The 17,530-nt window shown below is 50.2% G+C and overlaps 1 protein-coding gene across 1 annotated transcript in view; it reads right to left on the bottom strand.

Moving 5' to 3' along the window:
- Positions 1 to 902: 902 nt before the first annotated feature.
- Hcrtr2 (hypocretin receptor 2) overlaps positions 903 to 17,530 on the bottom strand; it is a 46,537-nt gene continuing 29,909 nt past the window's right edge. The window contains exons 2-7 of the mRNA XM_048347293.1: positions 15,509 to 15,687; positions 10,722 to 10,965; positions 7,514 to 7,629; positions 3,958 to 4,178; positions 2,973 to 3,094; positions 903 to 1,132 (exon numbers count right to left, since the gene is read on the bottom strand). Of these exons, the coding sequence (XP_048203250.1) occupies positions 903 to 1,132; positions 2,973 to 3,094; positions 3,958 to 4,178; positions 7,514 to 7,629; positions 10,722 to 10,965; positions 15,509 to 15,687 (1,112 nt within the window). The remainder of the gene's footprint in view (positions 1,133 to 2,972; positions 3,095 to 3,957; positions 4,179 to 7,513; positions 7,630 to 10,721; positions 10,966 to 15,508; positions 15,688 to 17,530) is intronic.

The raw sequence follows: 17,530 nt of genomic DNA on the forward strand, positions 1-17,530 counted from the left end.
TGCTCCATTGCTCCACCAGGGGCAAGGCCCAACCTCTCCAGGGTCTGGGCCCCTGTGCCCGACTGCTGATCGTCTCAGGGGGGTGGGGGGGTCAAACCTGCCAGATCAGAGCACAGAGGACGAGTCTGTGAGCACCCCTCCTTAGTCCCTGCCACTTGGCACGGAGGTCCATTCTATTCAGCCCAGCAATCTCATGGGTGGGTTAGAAGAACATTACAGCGTGAGATTTCCTTGGCGGTGGCAATTCACGTGCGTCTTAGTGGTCCCTACACAATTTTTATGTTGACATAGATTCTTACTGGTTGTGTGTCGGACAAGAAATGTGAGAGATGACGGAGCTTCAGACCTGAGAGAAGAGAGTGAATGGTGGTGACAGCAGCAGAAAGTAAAGTTGACGAGGACCTTGCCTATGTGCTGTGGAAGGAAAGCACTCGAGCGTCTACGAATAGCAAGCTTCCCTGTGTAACTATCCTCTCGGAAGTCACTTTGTAATGCCACTCCTGGACGTTTGGACATGTGGGTGTGTTGCTAACAGGAGATTCACAATGGCTACGTCCTTTGGCAGCCAAGAGTCCATCATGGAATCACCGATCCCAGCGGGTATGTTTAAAAATAACAAGGGACCCTAAAAAGAACGAGGAATGTTAACTGAAGTGACGCAGACTTCCACGCTTGAAAAGCAAACGTGAAGTAGCCGAAGCTTGACGGGATGTGTTGAAGCCAAACGGGGAGGAATGGTTTTCAACTGATTCCTTCCTTTTGAAAATTTCCACAGAGCAACAGTCAAAGTGGGGCTCAGCCACCGCCTCGGCCGCGGGTGGCAGGGATCGTAAAGGTATTTACAGCGCCGTGCGGGGGGCCTCGCGCTCCGGGCCGGGCCGGAGCCCCAGGCCGCCTCCGCTCTACCAGGTCTGCAGCGGCCCCGCGCCGTTGGCCGCGGGCAGCGCGCTCATGCTGGTGAGCAGGACCTGCTCCGAGAGTCTCGACAGGTTCTCAAAGTTGCTGATCTGGGTGGTCAGGGACTTGCGGCTCTCCGTGCTGGTCCTCCCCCTGGCTAGCCGGTCCTCCTGGCCGTGGGGGACGCCCAGGCAGCAGCACGAAAACGCGGCTTTGAATTCCTCCCGAAACTTTCCTGGCAAACCAGGGAGAGAGGAAGAAAGAGGAAAGAGGATGAAGGTTTCCGCCGACGGCGGGCGGGCCACAAGCAAACGCTCCCGCGAGCCACACTAACCCTGGCTACGGCTAGGATGCTCCGCAGAGGTGGAGGGACAGGAGGGAGGGCGATGAGTGTGTGTGTGCGTGCGCGTGTGCGCGTGTGTGAGCTTGGTCTGCTCATGAAACACTGACACAGTCATAAGGCTCCTTCTCTGTCACGCTGGCAGCCTACTTCATTCCTTCAGAGCCAGGCCTCGCGCTTGCGAATGAGGAACACATCCGCGGGTAGCTGCGACAATCATGGGCCTCCGAGAAGCAGGACCGGGAATACCGAGGTCTCTCAACCACCAGGCGAGAGGGGAGGAAAGGGAACCACGGGGCCGGGACAGTAGCAGCCTCCGCCTGCATGGCTCCTGAGTCCCTGGGTACCAGCGGCCGCTCCCTCAGCCTTAACCTCAGCTGAACTTTGACCCAACTCTACATCTTCTGCTTCTATCTCCTCACAACTTCCTGGGAGGTTTCCCCTGGGCAGGCTGGGGTCAGAGCTCTGTCCACTGCAGAGCAATCTCAGTAAAAAAAAAAAAATTTAAAAAAAAAGACAAAGTTATTTTTATAGTAAGCGAAATTGATTGTGCTTTTTATCATTTTCGGGGCTTTCTAAATTTATTTTTAACTGACATATGGAAATTATGCCTATTTATGAAATACAGTGTGAGGTTTGCTTCGTGTGTCTGTTGGGCCCTGTTTAAATCAGGCTAAATATACCCCAGGTCCTCCTCAAACATTTCTCCTTTCTTTATAGCAAAAACCACGTCACATTCCTTTTTTCTAGCTGTGTAAATGAGGCAGTACAGTACCGTCACCCACAGTTACCCTAATGTGTGGCAGGACGTCCTTTAAAACAAAACCAAACAAAAGCAAAATACATGCTCAACCAGAAAGCCAACGATGAAGTTGGAAGGTGCGGATAATTGATTAAATGTGTAATAAAGTGAATTTCTATTCTGACACGCAAAATTACTATCCCCTTGGAAATCTAAGAAGCAGAGTGGAGACAGAGATAATGCCAAAAGAAATGTGGCTAATGAAAACACAATTATAAAAATCAATCGAGCAAAATTTAAGTAAAGAAAGTGTCGTTTAAGTGTTCAGATTAGATGGAGTCTCTATGGACTTGTGTTGAATGTAGCTCACGTGCGTGTGTGGGTGGCATTTTTGCTACATGCTATCTTGGAAGGCCAGGCCTTGTGGTCAGTGAGAATTCTTGAGGTAAGCGAGCCCACAGGAGAACCGTGAATGCAGAAGACTATGTCCAGGTGGCGAAGGTGCAGCTCAGTGCTCCCGAGGCTGCACTTGGTGAAAGGTCAGCGCCACAGGACCAACCAGAAGCATGGAACATCTTTTCAGCCAGGGTGCTGAATTATGACGTGGAAATTTACTGCATTAATTTCTCACAACGTTCAGTCTGCGTCTCGTGCTAACCCTTTTTGGGGGTTTTACAGTGATAGATCAACTTGGGTGATTTTCTCTCCCATTTCCTGAAGGAAGAAGCTCTCCCGAAGGGAGGCCTGGCGGTGCATGCCTGTAATCCCAGCTCGCGGGAGGCTGACGTGGAAGGATTTTGAGCTTGGCACCCGTTTGGACTACATAGTGAGAGAGACCCTCTCTTGAAAATCAAAAGCAGAAAACAAGAACAAAAAACTTTGCATACAAATCGAGTCAGGGCAAGGCACGATTCCAAGTCGCAATGAAGCTTTGCCCGCAGTTCAAGACTCTCCCGCGCCCTTGGTGAGAAGGGAGACCGCGGAGACACTTACCACTGAGGAAATTGTAAATGATGGGGTTCGCAGCGCTGTTGGCGTAGACGAGCCAGTGAGAGAAGGTGAACCAGGCGTACACGGTCTCTCTGTCCTCTGTATGGGCGAACATCCCAAAGACTCTGGGGGAGGAAGAGGAAACGGGAGTGTGGCGGTGTGCGGGTGCCCCTCGTCCGTAATTGTACCCCGACGAGAGCCGGGCTGGACACAGAGGGAACATGAACTTGGTTCAGAGTTAGTATTGACAGTCACAGCTTGGGAGCCACCTTCTGGCTGTCCAGAAAGCTTCCCAGTTGAGTCCCCAGCGTAATGGATCATGCAGCTTCTTCCCTCACTGGGGAAATGCGCCATTACCAGTGTTCACAGTGAGTTTGTCTCAGTGACAACACCGACAATGCTAGGATGTGCTTTGGTGACTTATGTTTAATGCTCACAACTAAAAACTAAACATTCTTATCTCGGTGTGTGTGTGTGTGTGTGTGTGTGTGTGTGTGTGTCAGTCCTGGGGTTTGAACTCAGGGCACTTGAGCCACAGCTCCACTTTTGGATTTTTTTTACTGTTAATTGGAGATAAGAGTTTCACTACCTTTCCTGCCTGGGCTGGATTTGAACCCTGATCCTCAGAACTCAGCCTCCTGAGTAGCTGAGATGACAGGAGAAAGCCCCTGGGGCCCAGCCTGTTTGTTATTCTTTAGAAAAAATTATTTCATGTCTGTTTGAGAACCAAGTTGGAAAACTATTTTTCTCTTCCCAAAATAATTTAGAAAAAGAAAGAAATCTGTCCGCCGGAAGCTGTTTGTGTGTGGCTTTCGTCTGCTCGTTCTGCCGTTGAGCCCGGCAGTCTGCCTGGGTCTGCGCGCTCTGCGAGGAGCAATGGCTCGACCCAAGCGTTGGGCCGGGCCGTGTGTGCAGGCGGTGTGTGCGGTGTCCCCACCGCAGCCCCTCTGGGCCCCGGGGGCGGCTCTCCAGGGCAGGGGCTCCTGACCTTTTCAGCACGTTGAGGACGCTGATGGGCAGGTAGCACACCGCAAACACCAGCAGCACCACCATGAGCATACGCGCCGTTTTCCTGCGGGCTTTGATCTGCTTGATCTCGGCGGCCACGGCGCTGACCCGGGGTCTGGGCTGGTGCCCCGGCCCCTGAGGCTGCGACACCGGGTGCAGGGGCTTCCATTTCCTCTGAACCACAGAGGAGGCTCCGGGAATCTGAAAGCAGAGAGGCCCTTCAGGGGTGCTGGACTGAGTACCCCTCCACTGGAGAGAAGCACAGTCGCCCCGACACGGACATGGGAGAGCTGGAGCAGCACTTAAAGGCTGGCAATGCTGTCAGGCTTAAAGAAAAGAGCAGTTTTTAACAAAAAGGAAGGAGGGGTGGGTGCTCAGGAAACGGTGGCTGCATTCCAATCCTAGGTCCCACAGTCCTCCCTAAATTTTTTGAGCGAGAAGGAAAACCCAGTACGGAACTGAGAAAGTACCAGAAGTGGTCTTCCTTCCAAGCAGCACAGCTGCCCCCTGCTGCCGGGTGGAGACAGGGCTTTCAGCTCACTGCCTGGTCTCAGCTGCTCCCCTGTGGACAAAGCCAGCCTTGGACCGGAAGGGGCAAACATCGAGGACACTGCCGAGGGTTCACGCTTGGTGCCCACGGCACTGTCGGTCTGTTCACACACGCAGGCAGACTGAGAAGCGGCCCTCGGCTCCCATCGCCTGCTGTGCGTAACTCACTAGAAATTGCCACCACTCTGACGCAGCCTGGGCCTTTTTTGTCTCCGTTCATGGTGACGGCAAGGATGGTGTGATCTCGGTGGTACGCTCGTGGAGACGTGGCAGGGAAAGCGAGCGAGCCCAGCACGTGCCGCTGGGGAGGGGAAAGCGGGCCAGCGAACCGGCCACCGGCTGCCTGGGTGCCATGTAGATCACCCAGCCGTCAGTCTGCCTTTGGGCAGCGCCGTGGGAAGGACTCCCAGAACGGATAACAGATAGGGCTGGCTTATTGTCAACACCATGAGAGCAAAGTCCACCAGCTAACCTTTAGTTTTAGGACGAGAATGTTACCTTGCTGTGCCATCTTTTATCCTGAAGAGTGGGCCTATGGTGCCGATGGGAACCCTCATGGAGGGAGTGAGAGTTCTCCTCCTCCTCCTCCTCCTCCTGCAGGTCCTGGCACCCGGGCGATGCCCCTGCACAGTGCCAAGCCAGCTCAGGCCCCCGAGCCGAGCCGTAGTGAGCACGGAGCTGACTATTTTCCCCCCTCTGCATCCCTCTTTTTAAAGCGTATTCTAAGACAACCAAGGAGAAGCAGCAGAGGCCGGGAAGAGATCTGCAGCATGAAAGCTGCGGAATGGCCTCCCACGCTTTGATAACAGCGATCTCAGGGAGATGGCGGAAGCTTCCGTGGCTCCATCACTCACTGAGTGCTACCGGAAGGAGAGGGCGGCGTTCGGCAGCTGAGGACTCCTGCCACCATCAGGAATGGTGACTATGAGGAGAACCCGTCCGCGGCCGCAGAGTCAGGGTCCCAGCGGTCAGCAATGCAATGGACCTGTGCTTGGCTTTAGGTGACGTCCTTCACTAGGACAGGGAGGCTTCACCCTGCAGCTCCTGAGCGTCTCCCACATACGCCCTGCAGGAAAATGGAGTCACTGGAGGAACGTTTGGTCTGAAGTGAATAGGGAGTCCCGTTTCATACCCACACGTAAAGCACCTGAGGACTCAGTCCTTTCTAAACCTATTTTCTTAGTAGTGTTACTGGGGATTACAATGAGCAGCTCAGTGGAAACAAGCTACTACGACTGATGCCTGTTCCATCTCAACAGTATATGTAATAACAATCTCTGCTCTAATATAGCTCTCTCCCTCCCCCCACCCCCCGCTTTCCTAGGTAAATCATCACCTGAACCTTCGCAATTTTATACCTATAGCTTTATGTGATTGCCTTTTAATTTGCATATAAAAGAATTACAAACAGATATGTATATATACTCTCTTTCGTATTTATCTTTGCTCATGCTCTATTTCTGCATGTGATTTGAATTACTGCCTTTTGATTCTGTCTGTGTAAAATCATAAGGTTCTCTCTATCTCCTCCCATCCTTGTGATCCCTGTGTTAGTTTAACTCCTCTGAGAAGGCCACTGAGGAATGCAGAGCAGAGCAAGGGGTTGTGGGAAGGGCTGAGATGAGCCAAGGTCTTTCACGGTCTTCAGAAAGTTGAAATGACTCTCGGAGCCTAACAGGCTTCTAGCCCAGCTCCGTTCCCGCTCCGTCCCTTTGCTAAATACCTCTAGCACAGATTGACAGGAGTTCTCGCAACGGTTCAGCTTTAGGTACCACATTCTCCGGAGGCTTAGGCCTGGAGAACACGCTGACGTGTGCACAGGAGTCCAAACCAACCCAAGAATAAGAAGTTCTTTAAAACAGGAGTTTTAGAGAATGGGCTGTAGTTTTCTGACTGAGGTTTCTGCATCTTATTGTCAAAGAGAGAATTTAAATAGCTGGTTCTAGCAAAGAAGGAACTGATTCTTCTAATGAGGCCTGGAATTTGCAAGGAAGTCAATCCAGGACTCACAGTTTGCTCTAAAAGTCTCAGCGTAGACGGCAGATTCCCCGAACCTCTGTAATTTTAAGCAAGTAGGACAGGCCTTCCATGTGACAGTGTGCTCTCTGGATCAGTGCTCACTGAACAGCTCTCAACTCTGTTTATAACACCAGCAGTTGGAAATTGAGAATTGCTCAAGCAGAATTCTACATAACGACCCATTTGGGGTGAAGTGAAGTGAGCTCAGATAAACTTGCTATTATCCTTTCCAATCTGCTTTGTAAATATTTCAGTTTCATCGTCTGGGTGCTGGTACTGCAAATCTTCTGAACAGGATGGTTTGTGCTGAGTGGAACAAGTCATCCGAGAGAGAATGAAGGGGACTTCTAAACCTGTGATGCCATTTCGAATTTATTCTAGAATTGGCAACGTGGAACACCCTAAGTTTTCAAGAGAAAGAAAACTGGGATGGTGAGAGTATGTTCAGAAGGCCACCGCGTCCCGGGGCAGGTGAAGGGGAGGAAGCAGAGGACAGCGCAAACGTTTTCGTAGTATTTTTCCAGATCATCTGCCCACGGCTCATCAACCGTCTCCACTGCCCAGGGACGGGCGGATGCCTGCCAAAGAAATGTTTCCCTTCCTGGGAGTCAAGCTTCGTTCTAAGTTAGGCCTGATCCCTCGGCTTTTCTAGAAATGAAATCTTTGAAATTAGAGATTTAACTCACGGGCTAAAAGATGTGATATAAAATCTCCTAAAACCCAAACCTTTTAGACTTAGAGAGTCGGAATAGGTTAAGTGGATTTTTATTCGCTGTTGCTCATAAAAAGCTAAATGAATCATGTGACTCCTAGACTAAAGTCAACTCACATCATCGGGGAGACTGGAATTTTTACGATTCCTCATTTCAAGTCCTGACGGCCAGGCTGAAGCCCGTCGGGGGCAGAGCCGAGGCGCGGGCTCCGTCCAGCGCGGCCGCCCGGGGCAGGGGCCAGCGAGTCTCACCCACCTGCCGGCACCAGAGCTTCCGGAATATCTGCAGATACGCCAGCACCATGAGGCACAGCGGGGCCATGTAGGTCACCAGGAAGAAGCAGGTGTGGTACATCCTCGGGTAGACGTCGCCTGGGGCGGAAGGCAAAGGCATCAGTCAGCTGCCACGCGACAGTCACGTGTCTTTTTTAAAATCCAGAGACCTTCCTGAGCGTTTTCCTTCAGCTACGGGCCTGCCTTCTGCATGACATTACTAGCATGCCACAGGCAGAAGCAGAAAATAACTCACACCCGGGACCACGGATCTTCCCGTACCACGCAGGAGTGCAAGGCCGGATGCTGAGGTCTAAGCTCCTTCACCATAGGAGCTTCCCATGTATCCTAGTGCATGAGAATAGCACAGCATGCTGTGGCCTTTACCACAACCGAGTGCTGGGAACAGCGTATCCCAGTCACCCACCACCGAAACAGTGTATCCCAGACACGCACCACCGATATTGACGCCAATCACTCAGTATAACGGGAACTGTAATGCAAGACAGTTTGCTCTTGTTTTGCTCTGCTTTGTCTTATTTGACCCTGGTATTGGCATGGGCTTTTTGTTCCATTTCACGACTATTGTGTCCGTGGATTTTAGCTTTTCATTACCCCGGAAAAGTTAAAGAATGAAGGCTGGATTTTATAATCACATTAATGATAATGGCTAGCCGGGCTGCACCGGCAGCTACTGTGATACTAGGCATAATGATGGATCACATTTATTTAAGAAGCTTGCAGTAATGCTCACTGATTACATTTTCTGCATATTGATGAGCCTTATTTCTCATATGCTTATGAGTTTTTGCCCCCTACGGTCTTGATTCCATAGTTTGTCATCTAGTCAGTTGAGTGTGAGTCAAATATTCCCTGTCTAAACTTCTATCTTTCTCCTCAGTGCTCTGTCTTGTTGCAGTCTCAGTAGGGCCCTGGGGGTGCTTGTACCCTTGAGGTCCCAGAGACCCAGGAGGGGCAGGGTGTCTTTTCTTAGCCTCTCTCTCACCCACCAGGTGCACCCCTATCTCTTCAGTTCCTAACCTGCTTTCAAGTTTGCCCTGTAAAACTGCACAGTTGAATGAACTGCGATGGCACGGAAGCAGCTCAGGGGCCGGAGCTGCACAGGCTCTCTGGAGACTTTGAAGAGCTCCAGGCCCAGCAGCATTTGGTAGGCCAACTCCAAAGGGTCGGGAAGGTGACCTCAGCCCTCCCCAGGCACCTGAAGGGCTTTGAACTTTTATTTATTTGGAACAAAGTCTGACATGAGCTTTCTGCATAAAATAATACTCCTTTGAAGCCTGCTCCCTGTGAAGTCCTGAAGTCTGCCTCAGACTGACTGAGATTTGATAGGCGATGCTTGGTCCTCCTCCCCATTACTGCCCTAGTTTGGAGTTCTGAACAGAGAGGAGCAGAAGCCACGCCGGGGCTGGCGTATTTCCATGTCATCAGGGGGCATGCAATTGGCTATTGACTGTGCATTACCACAAGGAGCCCTCGTGGGGAAATGTGGAAATGTCGATCCAGCAAAATGACCGTGCAGGTGAGGAGAGAGAGAGTTGTAATGAGGAGATCACGATATCAAATGCATGGGGCGGGGGGGGGGGGGGGGATGGTGCTTCAGGTCGACACAAATTAAAATCTTGAGAGGTTGCCACTGAAAATTTAAGGGTTGCATGTTGAAAGCATCTTTGAATTCTATCTGCGCCTGACAAGCCATGTCCTCCATGAGTTTCATGACATTTATACACAGCCTAGAATGTCGTCCCATAGAATTTATACTGAAAGTGCACTGAGTTTCTCTCCTTCAGTTTTTCCAATGCCAACAGTGAGGGTGCACAGATCTGGATACATTGTCCTCATTTTACAATTTCTTTTAAGGTAAAGTTGTGCATCTTTTTTTTTTGTTACAGTTTATTGTGAAGGTAAATTAAACACACAAATATACATTATGGCTAAGGATGGCAGAAGTAATCTTGTAGCTTAAGACAGGTTTTAAAATGGAGGCGAATTTGGAAAACGTGATGCAGTGATGTGATTTTCTTTAAATATTTCTTAAAATATGAAATTGCATCCATAACTTTAAAAATGTAGTTTCCAAAGGCTTCACTATTAGAGAAAAAAAAGGCTTATGATTTTAATGCCAGCATTAAGACAGACAAGTAGTACAATGCTACATGATAGGAAGATTTCAGTATTTATAGAAAGATGGCAACAGGAACACAATAACAACTGAATTTATTTACTGACAGACTGAAGCCCTTGAACAGAAGAATGTAGCAACATCGTGTTAACTTTTTTTTTTAAAGTATGTGCAGAATGTCAAATTGCAACTTTTTAAAAATATAAAACTGGAAAAAGTGCTGTCATTTGGCACATCCTCACAAATACCTTTCATGGTAACATTCATTAAATGTCACGACTATATTTATAGGCTTTTTGCAAAAATGTATTTAATCGTAATGGAATGGCATTATGTAAAAGAATTTGACAAACTGACAGTTCAGAAAATGAAGCCTACATTAAAAAAAAACATACAAACATACTTGATTGGTGAAGGAGGGGTGGCTGTTATTGTATGTAGAGGTCTCATGGGTCTTAAACAGGTTCCTGTATCTCAGAGTGAAAATACCTGTCATCTCTGTGAAGTCATGCATGGTAAGGCGTGTGTCTACATTGTCAACCGTGCATCCTAACGGGCCATGGTGATCTTGTGTAATGCATCTTTTTGAGGAGCACAACTGTACACCGTTCTGATGAAGGCTGGCGCTTCCACTGCTTCTGCAGCCCCTCGGGGCGAGCCTTCGAGACGCACGCAACGAGGAGGATGGACGAGTCTCTTCCAATGTCACGCGGTGACTCTGCTACCAGTGTGCGCTGGGCTAACGGGCAAGGCGGTTTCCCGCCACTCTCTGCCACGCCCGGGCTCCAGTCACCGGCCAGCGTGGGTGGAGAGGTGAGCATTCCAGAACCTACGCCCCGAGGTGCAAATGGCCCCCCGGGGGACAGTGGTCGTGGGAATGTACCTAAGAGCAAACGGAGCTGGCATGACCTGCGGGACCTCGTAGGCCCCCGCACGTCCGGTCACGTTCCGGGGGCTCTGACCCTTGGCCGTGTGTGGGACGGGGGGTCTGGCACGCGAGACACAGCAGCCCCCGGTGGGGCGGGTCACGCGGCCCGGCGCGCCCACTCACCTCCCCAGCGCTCGTCGCACACGGTGAACAGCATGGTCTTGTTGGCCAGGCCGGGGAGCATGCTGCTGCACTCCATGACCACGGCCTGCGGGATCATGATGACGCACGACACGACCCAGATGATCACGATGCTGTTGCGGGCCCGCTTGGCTGTGCTCTTGAACATCAGCGGGTGACAGATGGCGTACCACCGGTCCAGGGCGATGCAGCTCAGGGTGAGCACCGACACGGACACCGACACCGTCTGGGGGAAGAGAACACGGGCCCCGGGCAGCCTCGGACCACGGTCCACTTCAGACCGCGGTCCACCTTGAATCACGCTCTGCCTCGGACCACGGTCTACCTCGGATCACAGTCCACCTCAGACCACAGTCGACTTCGGATCACAGTCCGCCTCAGACCATGGTCTACCTCAGATCACAGTCTGCCTCGGACCATGGTCCACCTCAGACCACGGTCCACTTCAGACCAGGGTCTGCCTCGGACCACGGTCTGCCTCGGACCATGGTCCACCTCAGACCATGGTCCACTTCAGACCAGGGTCTGCCTCGGACCACGGTCTGCCTCGGACCATGGTCCACCTCAGACCACGGTCCACTTCAGGCCGCAGTCCACCTTGGACCATGGGCCACCTCAGACCGCAGTCCAGCTTGGATCACAGTCTGCCTCGGACCACGGTCCACCTCGGGCCAGGGTCCACCTCAGACCACAGTCCACCTCAGAGTCTGCTCATGCCCAAGAGGCCACAGTCAACCCGATTCCTACTCTAAAAGGACTACGTCCAAAAGAGAGTAGAAAATGATGTCTTTCCTCAGAGATATGAAAAAGACGCTAGGCAAACATGGCAATCGTGTTAAATGTCTTCATGGAGAATAGGACTTCCTTTGTGGAATGAATAAGTCTTGTTTTTCACCTTTGCTACTCATAGGGGAGTCAGTTGTCAGGTAGAAAGAGAGAAGATGCAGATGTTTACTCTGAACCATAAAACTCCTTTTTACTTAGAGAGTATGATCTGAGGTGTCTTTGCTTGTAATTGTCACGTGGGAATTTGACAGGAATTATCTTTATTTACCGTGTATGGATCAGGGGTGTGTCATTTCCTATTTTCAAACAGAAAGGGGTATTTGTACATTTGTTGCTGTCTGGTATAGTGCATGCAAAGAAAGGAATGATTCATGCTTGAAAGAATTCTGTGTAGAAATCCCTGGGCCACCGTCTGCTCTCTAATAATAAAATCAACTTTCCTTGGAAAACCAGACAGGTGCCCTGGGCAGCACAAATAATTCTTTCCTTTGGAACAATATTAACGTTTTAAACATGCCCACCCATATCTAGTCAGTTTCTGTAATTATGTTTAATGTTTTGTTCTACACCGATGGAATGTGAAATCCTAGATAGTTGAGATGTTAAAAGCCTGGCCCCAACTCAGGCTGTATACATGCCCGTGTTTGCTATTATTTATTATAATTATTATAACGATAATGATGGTGACAATGTTACTATCAATTCTCTCTTTCATTCTGGAGTCTGGAGTTCTATACACTCATTGAAGCAGGGAGCTTAAGCAATCACAGAAGAATATTTACTTAGCCCAAGTCTTTCATATTCCTGGATGTTAGTTTCATTCTAAGCATCGTGTTAAATGGAGGAACTTGGCTAGAGAGGCTCTGGCCTGTCTACGACTCCCCAGAATTCCCTAGTGCCATCGTGAGCTCCTGTCTCTGTCTCTAGCTCTATGGCTGTCTCCATCTCTCTCCTCTCTCTTAAATCAGCACCACGCCTAACTCCCACCCAACTCCAAGCCTTCCCAGCACATTCTGGTGCACCTTTGGCCTCTGGATCCCCTTCAAACCTGGGAAGAGGACAGGGCAGCCCAGATGGGCCCAGCTGCCCTGGGTAGCTAGTGGGCTGTCTTTATCCTCCCACACTACAAGTGTGAGGTGTTCGTCAGGCTTAGTAGTGCGTTACGAGCTCTAACCAGCCTGTGTGAATCAATGCTAGTGCTCCCCGCCGCTGGTGGACGGCAGCAGTTGGGTCTTGTCGGCTCACGGACACCCAGCCCCTGCGGTGGCCCTCGAGCGGCTCTGCCTCTGTCACTCCGCGGAGTGAGACAACACGCTGGTCTCTGAACAGTGTAACGTGTACTTGCAGGCGTATGAGACACATTACTGTGCGATTCTCACCCAATTCATAGGAGGCTTTTGTGTGGGGGATGCAAAATTTCATCCTATTGTTAGTGATTATAAACAAGGACTTTGCCCCTGCTTGCAGAATCAATGAGTGCACTTCTGGGCGTCTTTGTCATTTAGATTCCGACATGATCTTATGACAGCTCCGTAGTCAATCATGTGAGAAGCGGGGACTGCGAAGGTTGAGAGCGTAGTGAGGTGGTAGGGTTGCCTCAGCCTCTGCCACGGTTACCCTGTGCGCAGCAGGACCTGCAGATGTCCCTGGGAGGGGACCACCTTGCTACCCTGTGCACACAGCGGGACCTGCAGATGTCCCTGGGAGGGGACCACCTTGCTACCCTGTGCACACAGCAGGACCTGCAGATGTCCCGGGGAGGGGACCGCCTTGCTACCCTGTGCACACAGCGGGACCTGCAGATGTGATCGGGCCCACCTTGCTTTATGATAGCCTCTAGGGAGACCAAAATGATCTCAGGGATACACCAGAGATGGGCTCAGAAAATCTGTCAAAGCGTACATTTGGATGGCAGGCGCTAATAGATTTGATCTTGTTAAAATCTCACGGAGAGAACAGGACAGCCTCCCTGGCCGTCCGCCATCTACCACCTATATTTTACTTGGGTTTTGTTCTTCATTTCCTGGAATTTTCTATGCTTGGCCGATTCCCCAGTTAAAAAATAATTCACTCCCTACAAGTAGTCAACTACTCTCATCAGTGACTGAAATACATGATAATTATTCAGCTAATAGCCTAATAAATGTTAATGGTCTTGGAATTATAGAATTATTAAAGATCTAAAAGGGTCATTTTCATTATGCAGCTAAGCTTTATTTCATTTGTGAGATTTTAAGCTGGTTGAGTACTTGCCAGAATGTTATAGCGTATCACTCATAAATCTAAAGCTTGCCTTATATTTAGGAGAAAAAATAGCACATAAAATATATCAAACTAGCAATTGCCCAAAGAATTTTAAATATGCCGAAATAACCTGAAAAATTGTCTGGGTATTACATAATATAGATTTCAATTACAGGGGAAAGGAGCAACTCGTGTAGATAATTGACCAGTGCATGGTTTTTCTTTGTGCATTTACAACTTTCTACCAAGAGGAAATGCTGGGTAAGATAATGGATGGATCCATTCTTTTCCATTCCGTGCTTCCTTATTAGTTTTATACTTGGCCCGAGGAGGAGCAATAATCTATAGAGTCAATTAGACTGAATATTGTCTAAGCAGTTGCAGACAGAATTTTTCCGGAGATGAAGATGTCCCTTTGGCTGTAGGGTTTTTAATAAGCTATACAGTGTAAAAGAATTTCAGACAGCCTCATGCCTTAGACCATTCATTGGTTAGGCACTGCTTGGGGCATATTGTCCTTCGGTGCTCAAAGGAGAGCACAACGCTTGCTCAACAGCACAGTCCTGCTGTGTGTTGGAACAAGATCTGTGACACCGGGCTACTGGATCCACCCCGTAACTTAACACGATCCCCAGCTTTCCCCAACAGGGGAATCAGTGGAGCCAAGACAAGGAAATTTGCTGGACGTCCCGCTGAATGAGAGGTGTACACCTTCCCCGGAGTCTCTACGCGAATGCCACTGAAAGCATCCATTTATAACTGGTTTTAGGAACGTTCCCCCTGACTAGTCTTCATAGTTTCTCTCTCAGATTTGCCACACTCATTTGTGCAATACATCTCTGGCATCCAGTAGGGGTTCCCAAGTTAACCTTCCAGTTAAAAATAATGTATGCATGCCCGCGGCTTATAGCTTCCTTGGTGCAAGTAGACAATGGCTGCCATTTCACTTGCTAACCGGCTCTTACAGGCAGTCACCACTCCATGGCTTGACCCTGGCCGCCTCCTCGTGAATCTCTTTTCATTCCCAGAGGTTTGAGATCACTACAAATAGTTTTGTGAAGTGCTCTCGCAAAACACTTGCTCTTGGTTTCTTATGCAACAATGAGAGGCAGAAAGAGTGCTTTTGTTCTTGGCCAACAAAAAATCTAATGGCCCTATTGATCACTGATGTTTGTCACAAACGCGTTGTTTACAATATCACCAGAAGGTCATCGCTGAGCAAAAACATATGTAAGTGTCCTGTGCAAACTGTCAAAACAACCATTGAAATATATCCCACTAAAGTCAGAATTCTCAAAGAGGTGAACTGCGAAGTGTCTGGGTCTGTGGCCCTCTGGGAATGGAAGGGGATTTTAGAACAGGTCGATGTAGAAATGACAGCAAAAATCCCATTCCTGCTTTGACCACAGACCTCAAACCCCTCGGAACGACAGAAGAAAGCAAAGCAGAGATCTTCCGTGGCTCGCGCTGGGAGAGGCCGTCCTTCGTGCCTCGTGTAGCAACGAGGAAATCAACCGCCCCAGACTTCCAGTACTTACACGACATTCTAAGTTCTGCCAGTCTGATGCTTTATTTGCACCCAGATTTTAACCTGTTTCTCCAGAGTAAAATACTACTAAGTATTACCTTCTGTACCTTTGCCGATGGCGAGGCAAATGCGTTTCTTTACCCGTAACCAGTTTCCCAGAGAGCACCGACTCCGACAGACACTAACGCGTCGGGAGGTTTCCGAGCCTCACCTGTAAGTACGGGATCACCTTGCAGAGGGACCGCCCGAAGAACCAGGTCTCGGTGATGTCCACCACGAGCGTGGCCGGGAGGCAGGTGATGGTCACCAGCACGTCGGCCAGGGACAGGTTGACGATGAAGTAGTTGGTGACGGTCCTCATGTGCTGGTTCTTCCATACCGCCACACACACTGGAGGGGGCAAGAAGGACAGTGAGCGGGGCAGGCAGGGGGCGCCACGGCCGTGCCGTGGACTCCAAGCCCGACGGCTTCTTGGAGGTGGATGGAAAGACCGCGACGTGAAGGATGCGAGGCGGTGGGTGCCTATCGGGCTGACCTGCACAAGCGACCGGGGTGAAGGCTAAAGAGATGCCTGGAATCAATGCGTCTACTTTGCTAGGCGTTTCTCTCTGGGTCCTCGGGCCTGTGTTTGTTTTTACTGGATTTTCCGTCGCAGGGCCCGGGAGTCCCCAGCCACCTCTAGCTGCTCTGTCCACGCCTGTGGCGTGAGGGAGAACATACGGCCCACGGAGCCCACAAGTATTTCCTGGGGCTTGGCTGCGTCTCCCCACGGGCCGTCTCCTTTGGTGACACGGGAGGGGGCTGTCACAAAGCCGGGCTCCCTTCCGGACACTCGCTCCCCGTCCCGTGTGCCGCGTGGCCCCAGTGTCGCCCTCACGCCAAGCACCCTGGGCCACGGTGACCCCAGCCCCTGCCTTCACCGTGAGGCACGAGCCCCGAGTCTGGGGCCGCACGCCCCGCACCGCTCCCCACCGCGAGGGCTCGGCCTCCTTGACTGGGCACCAGGGCGCCCCGAGCGGTGGCCGCGCGGGCGCCGGAATACGAGAGCTAAGATTCCTTCTGACAGCCGGGCACCGTGTATGCAGGGCTTGGCGTGCTGGACAATAAACGCGTTTACTGCTCTTAATGCGGAAATTGGCCATCGACTGCCAGGGAATGCCAATTTAATAACATACGTAGTTTCTGAGGTTTCAGTGTGAAATACCTGACATCGTTCTCCTACTCAGAGCCCCGGGTGAGCCTTCGAGACGCCACATGGCAGTCCATCTTTACATGTGAAAACGATGTTGCTGAGTAGTAGATCTCCAATGGACAACTGAAACGCACACACACACACACACACACACACACACACACACACGTCCTAACAATTGACAAATGCAGTCTCATGGTTCGATATGAAAATAGGCAACAACATCACATTCCTGGAACTTGCATCATTTGGCTAAGGGGTTAAAATGTAGATGAAGAAGACATCGCAGGACGTCCACAGTGCCATTCGTTCTGTTTGCCTCTGAGCTCTGCCCACTCAGGAGCTGAGGAAGAGGTGGGGGAGGGGGAGACGAGGGGGAGAGGCCTTGCATCTAATCGCCATTCAGGCCGACCGACGGTCCACAAGCATCTCAGAGCTTACTGCATGCCTCGTTCTGTGCCACACACTCAACGTTATCAACGGCCCTACCGGGAATAACACGTGAAGCGAATTCTATGAACACACTTTCTAATTGGTGGGTAAGTACGGAGAGGAAAAGCTTATGAATGCTAGAACTTATTTTTGAAGGTTACCCTTCCTCCTGTGTCATCTTTCTGTATACTTGATTGACGCAGAAAATGTAAATAGTGCTAGGTTCTGTATTATGAGAGTGTAACACAGCAACCATTTTTAAGTTGGAAATTATTCCACCTAACCTATTATTTGATGCACGAATTGTCACCTCTGCCAAGTCACTCATTTGCCCTTTCTAATCATTTACTATACCAGAGAATATATGACTTTCTGCAGTCCTTGAGTTCATTTTTCTGATCGTTGTAGCTGCTGGCAAGCTCTCGTTCATGCTGAGTTGAAATCTGTTCCTGTCTCCTATCTGCTTACGAGTTCTTAATTTCTTCTTAGAAATCCAAGGATAAACACTACCTACCTGATTTGTTTTTGCCTTGTGCTACATTCTGTGCTTGTGCTGATGTAGACATGCATGGTAAAGTCGACATGGTGACAGAGTGCAGGTAGAGTCTT

This window comes from Perognathus longimembris, chromosome 6 (genome assembly GCF_023159225.1).
Source record: "Perognathus longimembris pacificus isolate PPM17 chromosome 6, ASM2315922v1, whole genome shotgun sequence".
Lineage (NCBI taxonomy): Eukaryota > Metazoa > Chordata > Mammalia > Rodentia > Heteromyidae > Perognathus > Perognathus longimembris.